This window comes from Rousettus aegyptiacus, unplaced genomic scaffold (assembly GCF_014176215.1).
Source record: "Rousettus aegyptiacus isolate mRouAeg1 unplaced genomic scaffold, mRouAeg1.p scaffold_m13_p_1, whole genome shotgun sequence".
NCBI classification, from domain to species: Eukaryota; Metazoa; Chordata; class Mammalia; order Chiroptera; family Pteropodidae; genus Rousettus; species Rousettus aegyptiacus.
Window position 1 is genome coordinate 93,303,534 of NW_023416284.1, and position 18,639 is coordinate 93,322,172.

The 18,639-nt window shown below is 49.3% G+C and overlaps 1 protein-coding gene and 1 long non-coding RNA gene across 5 annotated transcripts; one reads left to right on the forward strand and one right to left on the reverse strand.

Moving 5' to 3' along the window:
• The first annotated feature begins 40 nt into the window (after positions 1-40).
• Positions 41-7,889, forward strand: LOC118615048. Its single transcript, XR_004956316.1, has 2 exons — positions 41-569; positions 7,774-7,889. It is a non-coding gene; the product is annotated as an uncharacterized LOC118615048 (long non-coding RNA).
• Positions 1,132-13,216, reverse strand: TULP1 (TUB like protein 1). 4 transcript variants are annotated; one of them, XM_016120223.2, is made up of 15 exons: positions 13,054-13,216; positions 12,894-12,945; positions 12,364-12,493; positions 11,925-12,083; positions 11,108-11,260; positions 9,976-10,077; positions 9,780-9,899; positions 9,369-9,487; positions 6,757-6,762; positions 6,483-6,653; positions 6,179-6,291; positions 5,181-5,295; positions 4,995-5,093; positions 2,830-3,001; positions 1,132-1,289 (listed from the first exon to the last, which is right to left on the reverse strand). In XM_016120223.2, the coding sequence occupies exons 1-15, from the start codon at positions 13,119-13,121 to the stop codon at positions 1,156-1,158; spliced, it is 1,713 nt and encodes a 570-aa protein (XP_015975709.2). In that variant the 5' UTR covers positions 13,122-13,216; the 3' UTR covers positions 1,132-1,155. The 4 variants fall into 4 exon arrangements, with proteins under 4 accessions (XP_015975709.2, XP_015975707.2, XP_015975711.2 ...); XM_016120221.2 differs by having other exon boundaries at positions 12,894-13,216; XM_016120225.2 differs by lacking the exon at positions 11,925-12,083 and having other exon boundaries at positions 12,894-13,216.
• Between the last annotated feature and the right edge of the window lie 5,423 nt (positions 13,217-18,639).

Sequence of the window (18,639 nt, forward strand, 5' to 3'; positions counted from 1 at the left end):
CGGGGCCGCCCTCGCCCGGCGCTCTGGCTGCCCACCCCACGGCTTCGCGACCCGCGGTCGCTCCCGGCCTTCCTGCACCCGGGCGCCCTGCTCCTCGCCCGCAGTGGCGACACTCCCAACCTCCCCCTGCACACTGGGCCTTAGCCCACCTCCCCAGTACCCCACTGGAATTTGGGGATCCTGCCTCGGCGAGGCCGAGGGCGGAGCTCCTGCCTCGGGTACCGGACTCCCGTCGGTGTCGGGGCTCGGGTGTCACGTCATGAGCCCGGCGGAGCCAGAGTGCACGGGCCTCGGGGCTCACCCCCACCCCCCGCCGTCTCGAGCCGCCGAGGCGGAGCGCCCTCTCCCTCGCAAGAGCCCGCCCCCCACTCCCGGGGCCCAGACCCGGCCCCGCCCTGGCGGCTGCGCCCGCCCTGCCCGGACCCGGTTTGTCTGGTTCTCCCCGAGAGGCTTGTTTCTCGAATTTCTCCTTTTCCCTCTCTTCCTGGACCTCCGGGGCCCTCCCTCTCGGCCGGCTCCCCAGGGCCCCCACGGGGGGCGTCTTGACACCGCGAGCCCGCCGAGTTTCGGTAGGGACAAGCTGCGGGCGCGGGGGAGGGGACGAGGGAGCGCCCCGGGCCTGGGCGGGAGCGGGGAAGGGAGGCCTCCAGCCCGCCCTCCGGTCGCCTCCCGCCGCCTCGTCCTCCGCACGCGCTGAAGAACTACTGCTCCTCTTGGCCTAGGACGCGGCTTTATTGGGGATGTGGGTACCCGGCCCACGTCCTCCATCACCGACCCCCTCCTCCGAGCCAGCCCCAACTCCTCAGAGCCCTAGCACGGTCCCCGAGGGGGTTAAAACAATACTGACTACTGCTCCTGGACGGGAAGTGACTGGTGTGTGTGTGTGTGTGTGTGTGTGTGTGTGGCTCCGCGACCAGATGTGCGGCTCCAACTCCAGATGTTCTTCATCTCCGTCAGACTCGCGGTCTTAGCTCCTCCCCTGCCTTGGCCTGTACCAGGCTGGGGAGTGGATGGGGGTCACCTGGAGACAGTGAGGGTCACTCCCTGACAAGGGAGGAGTCTTCCGTGGGGGCTTTGGTAAAGTGATCCTGCAAGCCTCCATTGAATCCTTTCCCAGACCTTGGTGGGCTCTGGGGGTGTTGGGGGCTGCTGGGGTCACTCGCAGGCCAGCTTCCCGTCAAAACTGGAGAGGGCGATGGCAAAGGCCTGCAGGGCACACAGCGGGTACCGGTAGTCTAGAGTGAAGGCATCCTCCGCCACGCGGCCAAACTGCAGCACGATGTAGTCCGCTGTGGATATAGACAAGGGTGGGGGCGGTGGGAGACCTCCTGGGTCATCATCCTGGCAATCGGTGCCCTCAGCATTGCGGGTTGTCTTCCTCCCTTGCATTGGGACCCAATACTCAGCTACCTAGGTATTCACCCTCAAACCATCCTCTCTTATTACCTCATCCAATTTGCCCCACCTGCAACTTTCCTGGAAGCCCCTGAGGACAGAGACCCTGCCTTATCTTCTGCCACCAGGGCTATTCATGTAATGGCCACTTAACTATAGGAACCTGTCAAACTTCCCCATCAAACTTCTCCAAGCCTGGATTCCTCCCTTTCCAACGCGTCTATTGTCTTCTGACCCCATTCCATCCCCCTCCCCAGCTCACCCCAAGTTCCATCTTAGACCACCAGGCTCAATCCCTTAAGTAGCACCCTGGTTCCCTTCCTCATCCTGTGCCCCATTCAGACCTATCCTAACATTTCCCCCAACATCCATAGGGGCAGGAAGTTACTAAAAATACCCCCAACCTCAGCAGACCAGGCTCCACCAGAAATGTGATCTGAAGAGCAGTTATCCAAAGCCTGGGGACAGGTGACACTGGGGCACATCCCTAGGATGGAGTGGGGGGTGGGGAACTCACTCAATGTTAGCTGACCCTGGGAACCTGGAGTCCCTTGGGAGAGACCTTTCCATTCCCAAACTTTCTTACCCCTAATGCAGACCTCTCCCCAGGCTTGTAACAGGGACATTTTTACTTAATTATGTTCTGGGTACATCTTGTTTCCCTCCTCAAGGGCAGGCCTTTGACCTCACTTGAGAGAAGACAATAGAGTAGGCACTCAAAAATGCTTGATTAATATTCCCTACGTAGCTATCTTGAAAGGGTTAGGAGCCCAGACACTGGAGCCAGACTACCTGGGTTCTAATTCCAGCTCTATCTTACTGTATGACCTTGGGTTTGTTTCATAACCTCTCCGTGCCTCAGTTTTCTCATCTGTCAAATAGACAATACCTTCCTCACAGAGCTGTTGAAAAGATCTAACGATTCAGTATCTGTAAAGTCCTGAGAACAGTGCCTGGCACAGAGAAAATACTGTGTGTCTGTGAAGTAAATATTGAGGGCCAGTGTAACTGCCTGGAGGAGCTGAGAGATTTTGGGTAAGGTACTGCCTTGAGCCTCAGCACTCTCTTTAACTGCGAAGGGGTTGGGCTATCAGTGGTTTTCAAACTTCAGCAGCTTAACTCTCCCTTCAACACAGTTTTACCCAGTATCTACCCCAGGGCTCTAGTCAATCATAGAATGAGGGGCTGGAATACTGAGCCCCAAGACACCTGCTTGGAATATTTAAGGCCCCAGAGAGCACAGTGTCAATGCCCCCAGAGGAGAGAGTGACTTTCCTAGATATTCTGGCTCCAGGGATAAAAGTATAGCTCCAGGCCTCTGTGTGTGTGTGTGTGTGTGTGTGGTGTGGTGATAGGGAAAGGCCTGAGTGAGGGTCAGGGTCCTGGAGGTGGAGGTGGTAGAAACAGCCTGGTCTGGGGCCATTAGATACTCACGGTCATCAGCATGGACAATCTGGAAGTTCTTGACTGAAGCCTGAGTAACTCGGCCTTGGAAATTGAGGGTGTAGGAGCCACTGTCTTCATTCCAGACAGGTGGCTTGTTGTGCAGCTCGATGAGGCTCTCCAGTGTCTTGTTCTGCCAGCGCACTAGTAGTCCATCACTGGCCTTGGGTTTTGGGAGAGTTTTAGGAAGAGGACAGTTAGGGGTGGTCTTTGTGGTGTCATTGGGGGCAAGGTGTGCATCCGTGAGAATGGGGCTTAGCTGTGGGATGCCAAAGTGGAGGGTTGGAAAATGGAAAGTAGCATCCATCACATAGTAGGTGCTCTGTGCCATTGATACCCAAGAGGTCTTTGGAGCAGTCACACGCTGGCACTTGATTACAGGGATGAACCAGACATTCTAGGAACTACAAGGAGCTCACAGTTGTCCTTAGGGAGATAAACAGGTAAACAGTGGTTAAAAGAAAATGTCCTGGAAGAGAGTTTCTGGAAGGAAGAAGTGTTGGCTGTATGAGTGTACTTTTTAGATAGTTCTTTCCTGACTTTCCTTGCCACCTCTTCACATTCATGGCTTAGAGTGAGTCCACTCAAGATCATATCCTCCATGAAGCCTTCCTGACCCAATGTCTGATTTACATGTCTTAGATCTGAGCTTCCATAATACCTTGTTGTTACCATTTCTACCACTGCATTGTAATAGGACAGAATTAGATACTCTAAGGGCAGGTACAGTATTTTAGTGATTTATCTGTACCTCAGTTTCCCTCACAACAGGGTGTTGTGAGGATTAAATAAGTTAATAGTGCATGAAGTGTTGTTTAGATCAGTTCTTGGCACAGAATAAATGCTCCATAAATATCAGATATTGTTTCGATGGATTTTGGTTCTACCAGTGCTTGGCTTTAATAAATGATTGGAGAATGAATGAACAAAGATGATGAAGAGATCCGGAACACCACTGGGTCGTTCATTAGTTCTTACTGAGCCCAAATGCACAGAAGGCACTGCTACTGGAGAATATTTGTGTTTACTCCAGGCATGGAAAGAACAAGTGTGGGACCACAGGCTCCTCAAGACCAGAGCCATCCATGGCTGGTGCCCCACCTGTGCACTGGGCCTCTGATTATGGTGTGACTTTCCGGCAGAGGAGGATGTGTGATCAGCTGACGGGGTATTATTTTTCATTGTAAATGAGTAAAGTGACATCACTATATGGAGCATGTCAGTCATCCGGTCTCTGAAATCCTAGGCTCAACTGACCCACAGTGCTAAGGAGCAGGTACAGGACTGACTCTGAAGGAGGCCACATTTGTAGGACATCTCTTCATCTTACCTTATACCTATAAACAAACATAAAGGAAACAATCTTTGCTTTTTAATATAAGTCAAATCATGTCACTCTTTTGCTCAAAACCCTACTCTGGCTTCCTGTTTCTCTCAGAGTAAAAACCAGTTATACTGGCTCTATCTGCCCCTAACTCTCACCCCTCTTACCTCATTTCCCTGCAGCCACACTGGCCACCTGCTGTTCCTCAGACCCACCAGGCACCCTCTTGCCTCAGGGCCTTTGCACTCATTCTTCCCTCTGCCTGGATGATCTTTCCCAAGATATCTGCAAGCTTGCCCCCTCACCTCCTTCAAGACTTTGCTCAAATTTCACCTTCTCAATCAGGCCCACCCTGACCACTGTATTTAATATCGAAAGACACGCACGCGCGCACGCACACACGCACTTCTCATCTCTCTTCCCCTACTCAACTTTTTTCCCCATAACACTCATCATCTTCTAACATACTAATTTACTTATTTCACACAATTATGGTCTACTGTATTGCTCCCCTAGAATGCCATGAGGGCAGATCTTCCTTTTGTCCACTGATGTCCTGAATAATAATACTTGGCCCTCAATGTGTCCATTGAATGAATATATAAATGAATAATTTGATGTAAACTTAAAAACAAAACAAAACCAGAACCTATTGTGCTTGTTTCAGTGAATGCAATTACACAAGTTGCTAGAATGCATTTGCACTGGAGGATGGAGTGCTCAAGAGGTTGGGTGTTGGGCAAGCTAAGCCCACCACCCCCAGCTCCCCTAGAGTGGGTCATGTAGGAAGCAGGACCCTCAGGGAGAGGAGTCAGGGACGTGCAGGGCTCACATTTCGGGGCCGGATAGGGACCCTCTCGTTGTCCGCATTCATGCCAGGAATGATGACTGTCATGCGCCGAGGACCTCGGAAGCCCAGCACATTGGTTTCCTGGGAGTGAGATGTGCATTAGGGAAGAATGAGTGCAAAGGCCCTGCAAGGGGTTGGGCCTGACACGGGGGACAGGTGGTGTCTCACATAGATGACAGCTGCCAGCTCCTGCCGAAGGCTTCCCAGGTCAGCGTTGCCTCCTCCACGGTGCGGGTTCTGCCCATTGTCAAACACTGTGAAGCGGTTCCCCAGGAGATTGGACCTGCAAGCGGGGCGGAGCTAGGGGCGGTGCTGAGGAGATTCCACGCCCTACTTCAAGACCACCCTCATCGCCCCCTGCCAAGCAGTTTTGAGAGCTCCTTGGTCATTGACTGGGAAGGGATCTTAGTACGAGAAATCCTCCGTATCCCCTGCCCCAGACTTCCCCCATTAGGTCTTTTAAAAAGATGAATCTAGGAGACCAAGCAGAGTTCAAATCTCAGCTCCATCTCTTACTGGCTTTATGACCTTAGGTAAATTACTTAACTGGTCTGAGCCCCGTCTTCCCCATCTGCAAAATGGGCATAAGAGCAGTATTTACATCATTTAGTTAAGAAGAAGATTAAATGTGTTAATATTTGGAAGTTACTTAGAAGTATGCCTGACACGCAGGTAGGCCTTAAATAAGTGTTAAATACATAAATAAAAGAAATAAAGCTTGACTCAGTGGTCTACCTCCCCCATACCTCTCAGATTTGTGGTGAGGATTAGATGAGATACATGGGGAGACACAGCACAGGATAGGTGCCAAATATTTGTTTTTTCATTCACCTAATAAATATCTATTGAGCAGCTACTATGTGCCAGGTGCTAGGAATTCAACCATGAACAAGACAGGCCCTGCCCTCATGGAGCTTATGCCCTACTCCAAGTAAGGTTCATGGATGAGCAGTGCGGGCACCAGCTGGGTGATTGTTAGAAATATAAAATCTCCTCCCATCCCCTCCAGATCCGCTGAACCATTCTAACAAGATCTCCCAAGTGATCTATACAAAGTATGAGAAGCCCTGGGCCAGAGTGTTTAATGTGGTGAGCACTCTGCAGGCACAAGGAGACAGAGAAGGCTGGCCATGGCCCTCTTGATGCTCTGAGCCTCCTAGCCCCACCTCAGCTTCCCAATGAAATTCTCTCCTCCTCGGGACAGGTTGGTAGGGTCGCTGGAGATGAGGTAGTTGGCTGTCTTGCTCCGTTTCCGTTTCCTGCCAGCCAAGAGGAACACCTGGGGAGAGGTGGCAACAAGTGAGAGGCTGGGAAGAGAAGACCAGGTGGCAAAAGGAAGTGGATGAAGTTGAAAAAGCCTATTTGCCTTGTAGCCCCTCCCCACATCTTGGCCCTAGACCTCCCTCAGCCCTGTTGTGGCACTTCCACTCTCTCTCCTCCTCCCTCTCCCTCCATCTCTCCCCTACCCACCTTTTTCTCGGTGTCCAAGTGCAGGAAGTAGGAGGGATACAGGCCACGATCCATACCCTTCTTGTCCCGGGTCAGCCGACAGCGCACCGTCCGGCCCTGGGGGGCAGGCCGAAGCACGAACTCCCGAGGTTCACCCACTTCCACAGGTGGGGATGGAGCCCTCTCCTCCTTCTGGGTGGGGGGCAGAGGGTGTCTCAACCTCAGAGGCCTAGCTCCCCTGCCCTCAGCAGGTCCCCAGTGCTGGGACATAGGCAGGGCAGGCAGGTCAACTCACCACTTTCTGTGTGGGGAGAGAACAGAGAGGCCAATTAGAGTGTCGCTGGCCTTGAATACTTCCCCAGCAGCTCAGCAGGCGATGTTAGGAGGCTCTGAGAAGCCTTGAATTTAATTATTATTTCATTTAGCTTGCAGTTAAGAGCCCGGGCTCTGGAGCCAGACGGCCTGAGTTCAGATCGTGATTCCACCACTGTCTGTCATTTTGTGACCTGACTCATTTTCCATCTGAGAAGTAGATGAATCCCTGGGACAGAACTTACCTAATTTATACATTTAACAAACACTCATATAAAGTCTACCAACGTGCAGGTAGTTCTAAGCACTTTCTAAATATTAACCCATTTAATTTTCTTATCAATATTCACTGAAATAACTGTCCCATTTTACAGATGAAGAAGCTGAGGCTCAGAGAGGTTAAGAAACTTCCCAAATTCACATAGCTAGTAAGAGGTGGAGCTGGGATTTAATGCTGTCCAGTCTCCTGTTAGATTCAGAGCCTTTAGAAAGACCTTTGTTCATGTAGATACAATCTCATGGGGTGAACTGAGGTGAGGCTGAAGGTATCAACTGCCGTGTTCTAAGCACATAGCACAGTGTTAGCTATTACTATTATTATAAACATATAGTAACTACTCAATGTCGTAGCCAACCTCCAAGATGGCCCACGATGGTCCCTGCCTCCTGGTCTTAACACCCATATATAGTCCCCCCCACACACTGTATCAGGGCTGGCCTTTGTGCCCAACAGAAGATGGCAGAAGTGATGGGGGTTGTCACTTCTAAGGCTAAGTCACAAAAGTTACTTTGGCTTCTCTTTGCTCTTTCTCGTGGGCGACCATTCCTGGGCTCTGGGGGAAGTTGGCTGCCAAGTCATAAGAACACTCGAGCAGTGCTATGGAGAGACCGCCAATCAACAACCGTGACAGTGAACCATTTGAAAAGTGGGTCTTTCCTTTCTAGTCAAGTTTTCAGAATGACTGCAGACCCAGATGACATCCTTTTTTTTTTTTTCTAGATGACATCTTGACTGAAACCTCATGAGAGATCCTGAGCCTGTGCTACCCAGCTAAACCTCTCCTACATTTCTGACTCATGGAAATTAAGAAAATAAATGTTTGTTGCTTTAAGATACTACATGTTGGTTTATTATATGATAATACGTAGATATATATATATGTGTGTGTATATATATATATATATATATATATATATAAAATGAATGAATAAGCTAATTTTGCTCATGGAGAAACTAATAACAATGTGGTTGTATTATGTCCTAGGGTGGCCTGGCCTGGTGATCCACAGTGTTCCTTCTAGTCTCACAAACTGCATGCACTTTGCTTTCATGTTCTATACCTCACAAGAGGAGGAGCTAAGATTCTAACCCCAACTTTCCCGACAGGGACAAAAGAGACTACCAGTCTGGGTGTGTGCATTTGAGGATAAAATGCTATCTATCTGTGAGCCACTGAGAAGCCCTGATGTGCTGCGGTTGGCCATTTTTGCTGAGGGCAGGTTTGCGTTGTGTATTAGGTGAGGCTAGTGTTGGGGAGGGAGTCCTTAGCCTGCGGGCAGTGAGCATTTCTTCTCCACTCTAGGCTTCTCCAGAAGAAACTTGTGCAACACCAGACTATGTTTGGAATGTGATTTGGAGAAAGCCAGAACTTATTCAAACATTTCAACAGCTTGAATTTCAAGAACCTACTGTATTAAAGGCTGTACTGCAATCATATTTATTTCTCTTGGGAGATAATAAACTGGACTTTTAGCTTATATATCAGTATCTGATGATCTTGGCTAATGCGAATTGGTCTCCCAAGACCTGACAACTCCTGAATGAACTAACAAACCCACATAGCTAAGACTCTGGCCCTGCCCTCATGGCGATCTCTCCACTTGTGGAAAACAGTTCCTCAAAGACTTTCATCACTTTCTCTATCCAGTTGGATCTCTCTCTCCTGCTTACTTGAGTTTGTGCATGTTGGTGCCTAAGTTTGTGAGTAAGAGCAATAGTCAAAACATTTATCAACCTGCTCTGCCCATGGAATGCCCAGTCAGAATGGACACTGGTAGGCCTGGAGGAGTGTCCTGGAGGCCCCTGACAGCCAGTGTTAACCCTCTGGTTGCTGGAAGGTTGGGAGGTCCTGGGTAAGGTAGCAGAAAACACTTGGGGAGCTCAGAGCAGCAGGGTGGAAATATTTTAACAACTCATACAGCTAGCTATCAGTCAGTTGGTATGCTCAAGGGTGTTGTACATATGTGTCTGTTGGCCTGTGTGTGTCACCTCCCTGGTACAGAAAATGTGCATTTCTTCATGGGGTGCATCTCTGGCTACGTCTGATGGTTAGGTTGCACTGGGGAGGGCTTAGAGATCAGACGATATAAGGCCCCTGGGTGGCCAGTCTCAACCTGGTGACCCCACAACGATCCCTTCTGTTCTTACAAGTCTCCCTTTGTCCTCATATTCTGTCACTAGAGGGGGAGCCGAGATTCCAATCCCAGGCGACTTCATGGTCCCAACCCATGAGGTCCCACACTAGTTCCCCAAACCCAGGCCCCTGCCACTGTTCCCCCAAAAGACCTCAGCCCCCTTCCTTTCTGAGACCCAACCTTTTTGCCTTTTCCTTTTGCTTTGCCCTTCTGATTGCTGTTCTTGGTCACCACAGCTGCCTCCTCTTTCTCTTCATCCTCATCCTCCTTCCTTTCCTCTTCTGAGCCTTTGGGAACACCTGGGATTGGAGCAGGAACAGGCCAGTTAGCCCCTTTCCCCGCGAAGTACTTCATGGTTTTTGAAGTGCTTCTGACACCCATGTCTCACTTGGACCTTTCCCACAATCACAAGAGAGTAACCCCATATTACTATTACCAGAGCCTCAGAAAGGCTAAGTTACCCAAGGTCACAGAACTATTAAAATGGCAGTCAAGATACCCCAAGTTTTCTGACTCTAGAACCTTACACTGTGCCCCGGAGCTCTACCCCCAGGACTGCCTCTCAATGTCATGGCACCAAAGGCCACTCACCTTTCTTCTTCAGAGCTTTCTCAGCTGGGCCATCTTCCCCAACCAGAAACATGGCTGCTGGGATCTTCTTCCGGACTCTGGCCGGGCTCACTGAGGGGTCCTTGTCAGCCTCCCCAGACCCTGTGTGTGTGGTTTTGAAGAGATTACAACTCCCACCACACCCAGAGTCCTTTGTTTCTCCAGAGACCAATCTCACCTTTCTTCTTTGTCTTTTTCATCTTGGTCCCTTCCCCTGCTGGTGCCTCCTTCTTCTTAACTCGAAGAGGTTTCAGTGGAGGAACAGGGCTTCCCAGGTCCCCTAGAAATGGAGGGTGGGGGTTAGCCAAAGAAAAGCCTATTGAGGCTGAAGACCATTTTCCAACCCACTCTTTGTTCCTTCAGGCCCCAGTGAAGCAGAAGGCCCGACCTCGGCCCAGAGTCTCCCTTCTGCCTGGCTCTTTTCTAACCCTGAGCATAAAAGGGGCTGGACAAACACCAGTAGCTTAATAAGCAGCTACCAAATGAATTAACTGAGTCCGTGAACCCCAGCTCCCACCCATCTCCCACAGAAAGCCTCCTCTGGCCAGTACTATAGACAGTACTCTCTTGCTCCTGCAGAGGCCCCAGGTCCTAGCTGCCTGTCCACAATTAGACCAGACTGTGGTACCTGTAGGGTGACATGCTCAGGTCAGGGAGTCACCATAGCATTTATTCATCAACTGATTTTTTTAATCGTAATTCTTCGATTAGAGTTGACATTCAATATTTTTTTACATTAGTTTCAGGTGTATGGCACAGTGGTTACACATTTATATAATTTACAAAGTTATCCCCTCAATTAGTCTAGTACTCCACCCGGCACTATATATAGTTATTATAATATTATTGCCCATATTCCCTATGCTGTACTTTACATCCCTATGACTATTTCGTAACTACCAATTCATTCTTCTTAATTCCTTCACTTTTTTCACTACCCCAACACCTCCCATCTGGCCATTGACTTTTACTATAATCGCTCTGTTATTTTTATTAAAATTATAACAATAATTCATATTGAGTTAAAAAAATACCAAATAAAAATCACCAAGAAAATTCAAATTTTCTGCCCTCCTTGCCTCACAGGGCACCCTAGGCAGGGGGCCAGGAGGATGGTCGGGGGACCACATATTAATCTATGTCTTTAAGGGCCACTGGAGAAAACCAACCACCAGAGGAAGAAATTCTCAGGTCCAGGCACTGGGTCACTTTGATGTCTCGACTCTTGAGTATCGATGAGACCCCAATCCCATCAAGGGCGGGGCTAGTTTTACCTGTCTGTGTGCTCTCTCTGTACTCTCAACACCCACCCTTTGGACCCTGGGCCTTGGCCCTCCTCTCCTTGACGTCGGCAGAAGCCTTCTCTTTAGGGAGCTTCTTAGGGGAGATTTTCACTTTCTTTTCCTCCTCCTCCTCCTCTTCCTCTTCACCTTCATGGTCCCCTTCTTCCTCGTCCTCATCCTCTGTAGGCAGAAACTCCTCATAACGGGGGCTGGGGAGGGCCCCATTATCTGGGGAGCCCAGCCCCTCCGGGTTGCTGAGTGGAGGTGGGTGAACGCCGGGGGTGGGAGGCTTCCCTTCTGGAACAGGAACAGGTGGAGGAAAGGAGTTCCAGCACCTTCCTCAAAGAAGGAGGTGACCCCAAAGTCTTGGGAGGTCTACAAGTCCGGAGAGTGACCTGAAGTTAGGGCGATGCTACGGGGTTGGCAGTTCTGTTCTGAGAAAAGGCCCTTCTCGTCGGGTCTCTGCTCTCTCTCTCTGGTACCCTCACCTCCTCACACATTCTGCTGCTGGTCTCCCAGTTCCCCCTTGTCTGCAGCTCTCCTCGCACCTGTGCTGTTGCTGCTGCCCGTCAGGCTGTTTTTGAGCCAGACTCATCTGGGCTACCTCTGGGCCCTAGCTGTGTGGTTTAACGTGAAACTCTTAATCGCTCTGTGCTTTAGTTTTCCCATCTGGAAAATGGGGCAAATAACAAGAGAATAAGGTTTTTCTGGTTCGAAGACAAAGCCAGAGAAGTGGAGGATGTTTTTTCTTGGTTTTCTTCCCCCGCGTCTGCTTTTCCAGTCCGGCCCCTTCCCTCCTCCCCGCCCCGCGCCGTGCCCGCCCTCGCCTCCGGCGCTCTCTCACCGTCCCCGGCGCCCCGGGCACGGGCTACCAGAAAGGTGTCCCGGGGGTCGCGCTTCCTGGCCTCGGGGTCCCTGAGGAACCTGGAGTAGACCGTCTGTGGTGCCCGGGCCTCACTCGGCTCCGGGACGGGCTCCTCTCGCGGCCTCGCCCTCCGCCCGGCTGAGCGGAGAAGCGAGGGTCACGAATCCCTCCTCGGACGGCGCTCCAGGCCTTGGACGCTCCCCTCTCGGACTCCCCACCCTGGGGGTCTCCTTCCGGCTCTGTTTTTATCGTCGACACCGCTCCCCCAGGTTTCATTCATCCCTCCACACCCCGCACCCCACATCTGTCCCTGGCCGGCCGCCCACTCCCGTCGCCCTCGTCCCCCACCCCCGATAGGGCTCCAGGACTCAGCACTACCCTCGCCCCTGCTCGGCTCCCTCCCACCCTCGTCCCTCACCCTGGGAGGCGCCCCCGGGCTCGGTCCCCCGCGAGCCTCCGGGTCTCTTGGGCTTGGATCCCGCAGGGCAGAGGGACTCAGGGGCCTCAGTGCTTTTCTTCTTCAACTTCTGTCCCCGAGCAGGTCGCTGCTGAGGGGAGGAGTCGAGAGGAAGGAGAGGAAGGAAAGGGGGGCTCGGAGCGCTACCTGTCACCCTCTAATCCCTTGAGCTGCCAGAAATAACCGCGGATTATCGGGAAGGGAACTGCAGCCTCCTTCTCCGGGTGAGGAAGGATGACCCCTCCCACGCATCACGTCCACATCCAATGCCCCAAAGCCTCAAAGCCCAAATTCCTCCCCTGGACATCCCATGCCTGCAAATACCTCTTTCCTCAAAAACAAAAACAAAAACAAAACCTCCAGGGAACCCCCTCCCTACCCCCACCCCCATCACTGCTGAGGGGGGCCCACTCCCTCCCAGATCCCCTACCTTGTGTCGGCTTACAGCAGGGAGACCTTTCTGCCCCATTTCTAAGTGTGGGGTGACATACCTGCTTGGGGCGTCGCTGGACCTCCGGACTCCCACCTTCTTCCTCATGCCCGCTAATGGAAGCAAAGGCATTAATCCGTCTCCCTCCTCTGTTCCTGTTCCTCCCAACCCCTCCATCTGGGTCCCCAGGGTTCAGATAGGAAGCCAGGGGCCTTCCGGACCTGTCCGAGGCCCACACTTCCAGAAGAGTGTCGTCTTGCAGCGGCATGTCGCATTCGCCTACCCACATCTGCTTCTGTGGCCACCCCGCAGCTCCAGGAGCCTCACTACCCCAGCTAATCCGGGCTCAACCTCGCCCCCACCTCCGGCTTGCTCAAGAAGGCGGGGGCCTGGCAGCGCTGAGGGTGCTCCAGCCTGCGACTCCCACCCCCACTAGGTCCAGTCTATGAGGGAAGAGGCTGAGCCCACAAGTTTTTCTTAGACCCCCAGCAGCCTGAAGGATGGCATCACGTATCAGTCTCCCCACCCCTCCCCAGCTTTGAGTTAGCACCGATTTGTAATTTGACAGTGGTCAAAGGGCTGTGGAAAGTGGAAAGAAAATGTAAGATCAGATCCTGTATCTTTATTTTTCATTAAAAAAAAATAAACTAGAATTTACTAATATTTAATATATATAAATTGACAGAAGTGATGTGTTTATATTTTTTAAAGAAATATGCCTGTATTGTGGATGTAGACTTAAATAATTTTTACTGATTGGAAACATGCTTTTTTAAAAGTTTAGAGACCAGGGATATAGTGTCAGTGTGGATTGGTTTAAGTGCTGAGGAAGCCCAAAGAACTGCCCAGAGGCTTCCTGAAGCCTGATCTAAAGCTTGGAAGATGAGTAGGCATTCCACAGGCAAGAAAAAAAAAGGGCTACCTGGAAAGGGAAAAGAGAGATAAAGGCCTCGAGGTTGGAAACGGCCAGATGTGTTCAAAGATCATCTCAGGCATGGTCATCCCAGAGCCCAAGCCCTGAATGCTGCCATTTAAGGGCCGAAAATTCCCAGGTGACTTAGCATCTCTAGGCTTCTGTTTCCTCATTTACAAAATGGGTTTGATAATAGTATCAATCGTTAGGGGTATTGTGCAGATTAAGTGAGATGATAGGAGGAAAACTGTGTACAGTGAGCACTCAGTACTTAGTAATTACGCGCCCCTTTTCAGAGCACTTCTACGTAATCTCTGTCTCCCCAACATTTACATCATAACTTGACACATGATTGGAGTTCATTTTTTTGAGTGACTGAAATAATGAGTACATTCTTCATTTCATTTGATTCTCACAAGAGTCCAGTGAGATAGGCAGGGTACTGATTGTTTCCATTTTATTGGTAGAGAAACTGAGGCTCGGGGAGGTGTCAGCAAGATCACAACGTCGCCAAGCCAGGACTTGAATCCAGATCTCTCTACTGTCAGAGCTTTTGCCCCTAACCCTTGCATATTTTATACAGTCACAAGGAATAAAGATGGGGATTGAATGAAATGGTCAGGCTTTTTCTCTTACTTCACCGCCTTGTCCGCCTGATTCAGATTTGCCATAATTAATTTTTCCAAAATGCTACTTCTCCAGTTGACACATTTGCTCAAAAACATTCATTGGTTCCATAATGCCCAAGGTTTAAGTTTAAATGTGCTGGTTTGGCATTCAAGGCTCTCCCTGATCTGGCCCCAGTCTGCCATTCTAACTACAAGGATGTCTGAAACCTACTCTTCAGTCATATAGGTTTCCTTACTGCCTTTATACTTTCTCTCCTCCATGCCTTTGCTCAAGCTGTTCTTCTTGGAATGCCTTCACTATCCACAAAACCTATCCAATTCTAAATAGCTCTCAAGTCCCTGCCTCCAAGATTCCTTAGTTCTCGTTTGCTTCTGAATGTATAATAATAATAGCACTTCTGGACCACCTACTGTATGTCAGACACCTTGCTCCCATTCTCTCTCTACACTCACAATAATATTTATGAGACAGACATCAACACCCTGATATTAAAAGTAAGGAAAATCACGGCCGAAATGTGGTCAATGAATACTTCCTGGGCACCAACTGTGTGCCAAGCACTGATCATTCAGTGATAGATGAAAGGAGCTTACATTCTTGTGAGAAAAATGTTAAAGACATAAATACACAATTAGTTATAATGATCTCATTATTATTAATTGTAATAAATGCCAAGAAGGAAAAGAACTGGATTCCATGAAAATAGTAGGTGAGATCCAGTCTGGATTTAGAAGACAGACAAGGCTGTCTGAGAGGGGAATTTTTAAAGTGAGGCCTGAACGATTTCAAAGATAGGGAAAGAGAATGTTCCAAGTATAAGGTGCCACTTATGAGAAATGTGCCAGGCAGCAAAGAACTTGGCATAATAGAGCAGTACCACCCCCTGACCAGGACAAGAGTGTTCCTGCCTAAGACCCTCACTTCAGAGGGGTCCTGAGATCTGAAACTTCAACTGAGTACATAACTAAGAACTTGGGCCTCAGCTCTGATCCTACAGACTGTAAACTCTCTCAGGCCCCAGGGAGCACTTCTCCACATCTCTTGCCCACTATCCTCCAAACCAAAGGTGTGTCTATCCTGGACTGCCTGAGATGTGTGGCTGAGCGTGGCCAACGTCAGAGGTGGCCATGGCTTTGTTGTGTGGGGAGGATTTGAACTGCAGAAGCTCTTAAGTGAAAGGCAAGATGAATTCATCTCTCAGATCTTTTTTCCAGGTTGCATGGATGTGAGAGATACTTGCATAACAAATGCCTGACCCTTTCATTCAATCCCCATCTCTATTTTCTTGCTTCTTTTCACATTCTAAGGTCCTCATGAAATTAGCATGATATTCATAACAGTTGCACTTGGCAGCTGAGGAACATTTTATCATATTAAACAATTCATGTGACTGTTAAATTTCTATATATGTAGGCCTGGAGATGTGAAGCATGGTAGTAGTTCTTCATATTGACAACTGGTGGGACGTTGGATGCCAATTTGGGAATAGTTCTAAAAATATAATAGGATGGAATTAGAATTTCCAAAATCGTTTAAATTTGATTAAATTTTTGATGTTCATTTGTTATAAACTATATTTACTTTTAATGTTAATGTATAATTTGGAATGTATTAGAAAAAAGTCACTTTTGAAAATATGTGAAAAATAATTTTAACTAAAAATAATCTCTTAACATTTACTTGTTACTTTCAAGAATGTATTCAATTTTTTTATGCCTTGAATGCAATTACATTTTAAAAAAATCTTTTGAGAATTAGAATGAATCCAGATCATGGCAGGAACAGAAAGTAGCTAAGCAGAACTCAGAAAAGAATAAAAAGAAACTTTTGAGTTTTGGTGGGGCTAGAGTGGTAAGCATGTGTGGGGAGCTTAGGGGCAGTGTAAATGATCAGGTTCGGATGGGGTGCATTTAAGATGGGGCATCAAGATTCTGGTTAAAATGAGGGTCAGTTTAGGGTAAGAGTCAGGCAGGGACACACATAACCTCTAGCACCTCTGCTCTGCCACCAGTGCACCAGGCCTTCCTCCAAAGAAAACCAGTCTTGAGGCTCTATAATTATACCTTATTTTGGTCTAAAAATGACATTTTTCAGCTTATTGCTGGCATTAGTCACCAGACTCAATTCCATATGAATTTTAGCTTTTTTTCTAAAATAAATTCACTTCAGAAGACAAAGATTTGCTACTTACCACCAAGGGTGATGCTGCTGATAAATAATGGTACTTACCATGTACCAGGCACTGTGTGCAGTGCATTCAATTCATCCTCACCGCATACTTGCATGTCTGCAGCTCAAAATTAAGTAACTTGCCCAAGGTCACACAGCTGGTGCTTGGTGGAGCCATGCTATTGACCAAATACCTATATGTACCTGGTATTTCCCTGTGTTATCTCCAGTCCCTCTCACAACTTCGAAAGGCAGGTGGGCACATTACTTCACCTCTCTCTGCCTCCATTTTCTAGCTGGTAAAGTGGTGACAATAATTGCACCTGACTTTATGGAAGTTATTGTGAGAATGAAATGGTTGGACACATGTGCAGTGCTTAGCATGGTACCTGGCACAAAACAAGTGTCCTATCAATGTTAGCCGCATGTCCCTTTACCTTCATTTCACAGATAAGGCAACTGAGGCCCAAGTCCCTAAACAATTCAAAACCAGCTCTCCCTGGCTCAGCCTATGTGGTGCAAAGGTGAAAAGAAGGGACTTTCTCCAAAGTCTGAAGCAGTGGCTGAGAGCTAAAGATTTTGCCCAGAAACAGACCCAAGTGTCCTGCTTCACCTTGTCCCAGCTGGGTGACATTAGGCAAGGTTTCCCCCTTGCTGCACAGAGTGCCTTGCTCTGAACTTCAATTTCTTGATCTGGCAAAATAATAAATTTGCATTGCAAAAAGATCCATTCAGGTGGGCTTATCAGAAACCTGGGAACTCTGCAGCCTGAAGGCATGTTCAGGCTCTTGCAAAATAGAAATAGGCCTGAGCTTGGAAATGGCTGGTTTCTGTCGGCTTTATTTTGTCGAGGTTGTTTGGGCTTCTTTCATCCATCACAGTTCTGTCGGTGTTTGATAGACCCAGTAGACTGTCCTAAAAGGAAGTTTTTCCCAGGGAACCCTAGACTTGCAGTGCCGGTGTCCTGGTCTTGTCCTTGCTTCAAAGCAAAGGAAAAGGAAGCTCAGAAAGGTTGAGTCACTGTTCAGGGTCTCACTGGTGGGCAGTGAGTGAGCAGGATTCAGGCCAGCTGTCTGAGCCCAGAGTCCTGGAGCAGCACCACAGTGGCCCATGGAGGAACTTCTCGACTGCTCGTTGAATGAAGCCCTGGTGGCTGCTGGGTGCTGGCTGAAGCAGCTGAAGATGATATTCGAACCCAGTTTTTGCCTTTCTGGAGCTCAGGGCCTGGGAGATAAGGGTTGGCTGCAGAGGGTACAGAGAATGAGACAAGGGGACTGACATAGCCTCTAAAAAGTAGAATGTGGTAATCGATGATATTGTGGGACTTCATGGCTTTTCACAGAATCAGTGTGAGTTGGAAGGGCCCTACAGGTCCTGCCGTGTGGCCTCCAGCAGAGTCAGGAATCCCCTCGTACACACAGCCCCCAGCCTCTGCTTACACTCCTTCAGGTGCAGGCTGCTCGCTGCCTTCTTAAGCTACCATGCTGCACAGGAACAGGAGACCAGATCTGTTTCTGCCCAGTCAGCCACATGCACCAGGAGCAGGAGACCCTTCAGAGAAAAGGGGATGACTGACACGAGAGATGGATGAGGGCTGGAGCCAGAGGGATGAGTGGCGGGGCTGTTATGGCCTGGAATGAGGGCTCGTTCAATACCTATTCATTGAAACCTGCTGTGTGCCAGGCACTGTTCTAGGCACTCACTGGATGGCGGTGAACAGAATGGACTAAAGACCCTACCCTTGTAAGGCTGACACTCTAAACTTCATGCATTGTGTTATATTGCGCAGAAAACAAAGGCAGGATAAGAGGGAAAAGAGTAAAAGTATAAGAGGAGATAGGGTTGTAAGTTAAAAATGATCAGGGAAAGTCTCACAGAGAAAGTGACATTTGAGTAAAGGTCTGAAACGGTCAGGGGCGAGCCACATCAATACCTGGGGGAAGAGCATTCAGGCAGATGGAACAGCAAGTGCACAAGCCCTGAGCTACGAGCATGCTTGGCCACATTTGCAGAATAGCAAGGCTAGAACAGAATGAGTGAGGGGGAGAGTGTTAGACAAGGTCAGAAAGGTACTAGAGCGTGATGGGGGCTGGGG